Source organism: Pongo abelii, chromosome 12, assembly GCF_028885655.2.
Source record: "Pongo abelii isolate AG06213 chromosome 12, NHGRI_mPonAbe1-v2.0_pri, whole genome shotgun sequence".
NCBI lineage: Eukaryota > Metazoa > Chordata > Mammalia > Primates > Hominidae > Pongo > Pongo abelii.
In genome coordinates this window covers 107969652-107976974 of record NC_071997.2, presented here as the reverse complement: position 1 = coordinate 107976974, position 7323 = coordinate 107969652, and the positions used below count along the sequence as shown (strand labels likewise).

General features: G+C 51.5%; 1 protein-coding gene across 8 annotated transcripts in view; it reads right to left on the bottom strand.

Moving 5' to 3' along the window:
- ADCY3 (adenylate cyclase 3) overlaps window positions 1–7323 on the bottom strand; it is a 102472-nt gene that overhangs the window by 3418 nt on the left and 91731 nt on the right. For 2 of the 8 annotated variants that reach the window (XM_024242247.3, XM_024242250.3), the window contains exons 14-19: window positions 5462–5721; window positions 5104–5166; window positions 3548–3632; window positions 1901–2059; window positions 722–868; window positions 23–142 (exon numbers count right to left, since the gene is read on the bottom strand). In XM_024242247.3, the coding sequence (XP_024098015.2) occupies window positions 23–142; window positions 722–868; window positions 1901–2059; window positions 3548–3632; window positions 5104–5166; window positions 5462–5721 (834 nt within the window). The remainder of the gene's footprint in view (window positions 1–22; window positions 143–721; window positions 869–1900; window positions 2060–3547; window positions 3633–5103; window positions 5167–5461; window positions 5722–7323) is intronic. The other 6 variants (XM_024242249.3, XM_024242251.3, XM_054548291.2 and 3 more) reach the window with 3 other exon arrangements.

The following is a 7323-nucleotide window of genomic DNA, read 5'->3' as shown; positions in this document are numbered from 1 at the left end:
TCTGGCTACTGGGGTTAGCTACCTTGTTGGAACTGGCAAAGCCATTGGTGTTGACATCGGGGGTGACTCCTGAAGCCGCCATATACGTGCTGCCAATGGTTTTGATCTTGGTGATCACACGGAACTTGGGATTGTCCAGGAGCTGAGGCCAGGATTCAGGAAAGAATTGTCAGCAGTCAAGGGAGATGAATGACCTAACCCAGTGACAGATGTACCTGTTTACAGGGACCCCAATAAACCCAGGAGACACTTTCCTATCAAAGTTGTTACTTAGTCTACCGCTCATCAGCCACATGATCCTGGGAGAACTTCCTAACTTTCTGGGCCTCAGTTTCCACAACCTCAACATTGACATAAAATCTCCAGTCTCCTAGGGGGGCGGTGCGCGTGTGTAAAAGCATTCTCCCTGGTATACAGGTCACCCAATCAATGCTGACCGGCTCTGAATTTGAGGAGAGGGTCCTAAGACAGAGAGGTCTCGAGATGTTGCTTGGCCAGTCCTTATCCTTATCCTGTGACCCTGTGGGTGATTTCCCGGGCTCCCACCTCACCTCCCCTTCCCCGGCCCAGCAGTTCCAGGTGGCTGCAGAAGTCCATGTATTGCGGAGGGGGCTTATCTGGGAAAATGGAGCCAGTTTCTCTGGCCTCTGCAGCCTATCCTAGGATGTGATGTGGAATGGGCTGGCTTCATGGCCAGAGTGCAGGGTGGATGGGCACTCACAGAGTCAAAATCCGAGATGATTTCATTGAGAAAACGCAGACACTCAATACCACCATTGTTGATGCTCTCCTCTGTGTAGAAGTCAGCAAAGTTGGGCAGGGAGGCAAACATGACTCCAATCTCATCATACGTCTGGCTATACAGCTCCTAAAAAGAGGCGTGGACAGAGTGCTCAAAGCATGTCCGACTGACTGGATGATGTGCTGGAGAAATGCATCTATCTTCCGTGCACGACATGTGCACTCAGCTTTTTGGACTCACACATCTCTCAGATTATCCCAGCTTTTTTTTTTTTTTTTTTTTTTAAAGAGTCTGGGACTTGCTATGTTTCCCAGGCTGGAGTGCAGTGGCAATAAACAAGCACGATTAGGTATGATGGAAGTGCACTGCGGCCTTGAACACCAGGTATCTGGGACCACAGGCACATGCCACCATGCCCGGCTGTAGATTATCCCAACTCTGAATAATTTAAAAATAGCTCATTGCTACTTTTTTTTTTTTTTTTTTTTTTTTTTTGAGAGACAGAGTCTTGCTCTGTCACCCAGGCTGGAGTAGAGTGGCACAATCTCAGCTCACTGCAACCTCCACCTCCCAGGTTCAAGTGATTCTCCTGTCTCAGTTTCCTGAGTAGCTGGGACGACAAGGTGTGCACCACCACATCCAGTTAATTTTTGTATTTTTTAGTAGAGACAGGGTTTCACTATATGTTGCCCAGGCTGGTCTCAAACTCCTGACCTCAGATGATCCACCCACCTCGGCCTCCCAAAGTGCCAGGATTACAGGTGTGAGCCACTGTGCCCCGCCACTACTTTGAATAAATTTTAAAACAGCTTCTCTAGTTCCTCTAACAGCCCCAGCTGTGAGGACGAGGGTACCATAGAGCTGGGAACCACTCTGTTTGGAGAAGTTCACAGGCAACAGAAAGGTGGGCTCTAGCCAAAGTCTTGACACATGGCCTCAGAGCTGTACGGCCCACATCACAATGCCTACAGCAGTGCACTTTACAAGAGACTGGAGAAACTCCTCTTTTGCTTATTTGTGTTTGCTGTTTAGGTTCAGCCCTACCTAGGCCCCAGTCCCCTGTCCCTGAGAAGGCCTGGGCCCAGGGGGACTGCCTGAAAGAAAGAACAGATGGAGACAAATGGCCTCATGGTTCCGGGCTGAGGCCACACCCCTCACCTCATCTCTCTTCTTGGACCCCAGGAAATGGCGTGCCACGTGCTCAGGCAACATGTTGGTGACCAAGGCCTCGTTCCAGCGTCGCATCTCATAGACACGTTCCTTCTGGTCGTGGACCTCAATCTTCCACAAGAAAAGTGTCCGTGCCAGTTTTTCTACCTACAGACACAGACAAGGCGAGGCATGCGCTCTAAGCTGGCCACTGGATAGAAGGATGAAAAACAGGAATGGCCAGGCATGGCGGTTTATGCCTGTAATCCCAGCACTTTGGGAGGCCGAGGCAGGCGGATCACCTGAGGTCAGGAGTTCGAGACCAGCCTGACTAACATGGTGAAACCCTGTCTCTACTAAAAATACAAAAATTAGCCGGGCATGGTGGCGGGTACCTGTAATCCCAGCTACTCGGGAGGCTGAGGCAGGAGAATTAACTTGAACCCAGGAGGCAGAGGTTGCAGTGAGCCGAGATCGCACCACTGCACTCCAGCCTGGGCAGCGGAGTGAGACTCAGTCTCAAAAAAAGAAGGAAAACAGGAACGCGAATGGAGGAACTCCCCTTGGAAAGGCTGGAAGGAAGATGGCTAAATGGCAAGGGAAGTAAGACCCTGCAAAGATTCCCCCTCATCAAAAGGCCACCCAATAGTGCAGTGTGGTTCCCAGCCTCCGTAGTTACAGTGGAGATCCAGGAGGCCTTCCGTGTGTAGGGGGCCTCTTGGGACCTAATTTCAGCTGCAGGTCTGTCTCGTGGAGGTGGCAGCAGTGGGGATCTCCCAACTCAGGGTGGAGTCCCCCTTTCTAGCAGGCACCATTTGGGTGAGAAGTGGCTTGGGAAGGCTGTACTTCCTTGGAAAGCCAGTAGGGGGCACTTGAGCTAACATTGAGTCCTAAGTACAGAGGATCTTTCTCTTCCCTCTCTTCCTTCTCCTTTCCTTTTTTGTCGGGTTGAGTGCGGTGGTGGGGGGAGTGGGGTGTCTCACTTTGTCACCCAGGCTGGAGTGCAGTGGTGTGACCTCAGCTCACTGCAGCCTCAACCTCCTAGATTGAAGCAATCCTCCTGCCTCAACCTCTCGAGTAGCTGGGATTACAGGTGTGGGCCACCATGCCTGGCTAATTTTTGTATTTTTTAGTAGAGACAGGGTTTCACCATGTTGCCCAGGCTGGTCTCAGACTCCTGGACTCAAGTGATCCTCCACCCTCAGCCTCCCAAAATGAGCCACTGTACCGGCCTTCTCTCTTCCTTTTAACCCAACAGAAAGTCCATCAGCTCCCTTCCCTCTCTCTTCTGGCTCTGTGGTCAGTTGTGTTAATGTCCCTCAGCGCCACGGGGAGTGCAGGGGCCATGAGCCCCTGGCCTAGGGGATATTGATTTGATTCAAGATGTCTGTGCCTTTGCTCCATCCCCTCCCACCTTCACTCCCATGCTTCCTTCACCATCCTGGAGGGGGTCGCACGAGGTGAGGAACTGTCTTCCTGTGTGACTGAGGAAGGAGCCTGAATACAGAGAAGGCGGTGGCCTGACCAGGCTCACGTGTGGGGCTGGGTGAAGGGAAGCCGCATTCCTTAGGAGCTTGGGCTTAGGTCCCGAGGCTGCTTCTCAGAAGGCCCTGTGGGCTGTGGGCACAGAGCGGGGATCGTGCAGGCGGCACTCACATGGCGGGAGAAGTAGTAGAAGCTCAGCATCATGAGGAACACCATCGCCGTCATGGAGTACTTGGAAGGCACCAGGGGCAGCCTGCTGGGCAGAGCGTGTGCAACTGAAAGGGCTATCATCTGCCTCCCGGAGGGGGCCTGATTTCCTCCAACTAGATGGTGCTGCTTCCTGCCACCGCAGCCCCAGAGCTCACCCCAGCTCCTTAGGCCCTTTCACATCAAGTCGGGCTCCCCCTGGGCAGTAAAGCTTTCTTAACTCACTGGGCTCCTCTCCAACAGCCAGGCAACCCCTGGCCCCTCCTGGCTGTACCTGGTATTCACATCAGGGCTGCTCCCCAGGTGTTTAAGAAACACTGCGTTGCCTGACTGATCACAGAGGTAGCTACAACCATGCAGGAATTTGGAGAAGCAAGAGACATCAGTGATGGGATTTCATAGCCATGGGACTGGGGTACAATCTCACCATGGCTTTTTATGTTGTTCGTCCATATTTTTATGTGGAGCTGTGGTTAGTTTCCATTGCCGTATGGTATTTCACTGCATGAATATACCAGTTATGTATCCATTTCCTGTTGATGTCATTTGGGTTGTTTTCATTTGTTTTGGGGGAGGGGGTATGTCTATTACGAACAGTGCCACCTTGGACATTCTCATATCCTGGGACATGAGTATGTGCATGAATTTCTCTAAGATATGTATATATATATACATATACACACGTCTGCGTGGGTGTGTATGTAGAAGTGGAATTGCTGGGACACAGGTTTATTTTCAACCTTACTAAATAGATCAAAATATTTTCTAACATAGTTGTACTAACTCATACTCCCACCAGGAGTGTAAGAGTTACTATTGTACTTGATATTGTCAGACTTATCTGGACCGGTACGTGTGTGATGGTATCTCACTAGGGTGTAACTGGCATTTCCTTGATTACTTGAGTGCCATTTAGAGTTCTTCTTTTGTGAAGGGCTATGCAGGTCTTACACCTCTTCTATTAGGTCATCTTTTTATTTCTAAACTTCTTTGAAGGTCTGTTCAAGTCACAGAATCATAAAATTTTAAAACCTTGGCACTGGCAGGGACCTTAGAGAACTTCTGGTTCAGTATCCTCCTCAAGAGATGAAATTGCAACTCATGGAAACTGACCTGCCTGTAACCCACAGAGAATTACTGCCTGCTGCAGGCTCAGAAGCCAGGTCTAAATCCAAAGCGTCTTCCTCCCTCCTCATTTTCCTGCTGCCTGTCTGTCCTGCCAGCCAGTTACATGCAGCTGCCATCCACCTGGTAGTTCCTTCCCTCCTCACTGCACTGCGGCTGCCCTCCAAGCCTCACTGGCCTTCACGCAGCGAGGCCTGGATGTCCAGGTCCATACTAGAATCATCCTGCCTCTGCTGCAGCTCTCCTGGAGGAACCCATGCCAGCTCCTCTAACCTGCACGTGTCAAGTCACGTGCCTCCCGGGAGGGTGAGATCCCGGGGCTTGGGCCTGTTATATTCCTGTCTCTAGAAGAAGGGCTGTGAGCGCAGGCCAGGAGGGGAAGCCGTGGCCCTTACCTGTCAGTGCTGTTGAGCCCAGGGGTGAATCCTTGCATCTTCTCTAAGGCCACCATAGGTAAGCTGTTGGACAGATAACAGCACAATCAGGCCCCATCTGGGAAGAAGAGCCTGATGCCCAGCCAGGCACCGGGGTATCCCAAGTCCTCCACTCGGGGAGAATGGGAGGAATCTATTCTCAGGTCCTAGCCAACCAGTGATACGTCTGTGAGCAGCCAGGAACTCTGGTTCTTGAACAAGCCTTTGAGGACCCCTAGTGGCAGAAAGCCACCTCAGCATAGGCCCATGAGCTTGAACTGAGGACTTTGCGGGCGGAAGGAAGGAGACAATACAGATCCCCAGTCGCGCTTCATCTTACTCATGCTCCCGAAAACGCTTGTGGTCGTATTCATCAAAGATGGGGCGCCAGGCATAGAGGTTGATGGTGGCCACGGCGCCCGCGACGAGCAGCATGAGCGTGAGCTTCACCATGTGGCTGACCTGCACCAGCATGATGGTGGCGATGAGGGACAGCACGGCCACGTAGTTGTAATACTTGGGGTTCTCCAGGCAGCCGCCCTCCGTCTCCATCCCTGCCGTCGCATTGCCGGGTCCCGTGTAGTACTGGAGACAGCTGAGCTGGAGGCCAGGACGGCGGGAGGGGACACAAGTTCAAGAGAACAGCAGGTGCTGGTCACAGAGGGCTATGCATGGTAGTGCATGCTCAGCTGCCACCTCCCGCGGCTCCCCCAGAAATACCGGGAAAGATGGGGAAATTTACCAGGGACTAATCATATGAAAGTTAGTAATTGCAGCTAAGAGCCTTGCCGTTGCCTCATTTGACATTCACAAAAACTCTCTCGAGTATTTTTAGTACTGTCCCTATTGTACAGAAAACTCAGGCCAGATTTGCCCAAACACAATTAGCAAGCAGAAAAGCCAAAAGTAGGAGCCAAGTCTTTAGGCTTCAAATCCAACATGTTCTTCCCCACATCACACTGTTGCTTCAGGAAGGGCCACGGGACCATGAGCCCCACTCACAGCCTCCCCGTGATGACAGCTAGTCTCTGCCCAAATCCTTCCATTGGGGGGACACTCACTGCCTCCTGGAGTCTTTACTGGTTCTGCTACTGGGCAGATGCGGCCGGGAGAAAGTGCATCCAGAACCGGAATCAACCCCTCCGTTTTGTAACTTTCACCCACAGGGCAACCTTGTCTTGCTTGTGTGATTCCCGCCTTGTCATTCTAGCATGAGCAGTTGTTACACCTCCCTAGCTTTTTACCCCTCCATGAGTGACAGCATCTCCAGGTGTCCTGTATAGTGTCCAGGACCCTGTGTATTGGTGACCTCCACACCTGGGTGCCAGGTTCCAGGCATGTTGTGACATGTAGGGGGCCTGGGGCTTCTCTTCCCTGGGTAGTGGGCACCAGCAACCCCTGGCCAAGGTAGGCTCTGGAGCCCCTAACTCCTCATTCCCAATGGACTTGTTTTTTTTTTCTTGTTTTTTTTTTTTTTTTTGAGATGGAGTCTTGTTCTGTCGCCCCTAATGGCATGCAGTGGTGCATTCTTGGCTCACTGCAACCTCCACCTCCCAGGTTCAAGCGATTCTCCTGCCTCAGCTGCCCAAGTAGCTGGAATTACAGGTGCATGCCACTGCGGCTGGCTAATTTTTGTATTTTTAGTAGAGATGGGGTTTCACCATCTTGGCCAGGCTGGTCTCGAACTCCTGACCTCAAGTGATCCGCCTGCCTCAGCCTCCCAAAGTGCTGGAATTACAAGTGTGAGCCACCGTGCCCGGCCCCCCACTGGACTTCTGATTAGCTGCAGCCCTGGAGCTTTTTCACTTATACCACTGCCAGAATAAGTCTCCATGCCGGTTGTATTTGTGTGCTCCAATTGTTAAAGTACAACAATAACATTATATTTGAAAAAAAGGAAGATAGTGTATATGGTACTACGACGATTAGAGGAGGCCGTGACAACTGACAAGAGAACACTGATGACAGCTCCAGGCATGTAGTGCTCAATACGTGCCCAGTAGTTCTAAACCAATAGATCTGGGCTCCCAACTCCTGCCCCTTTTCCCCAAGAAAGCATTTGGCTGCCCCCTCAGGGAGGAAGAACACACAGAACTGGGACTTAGAACTGCCTCCATTCTGGACTCTGTCACTTCCTGGCTGTGTGACCTACAGCAAGTGAATTACTTTCTTTTTTTCTTTTTGAGACGGAGTCTTGCTCTG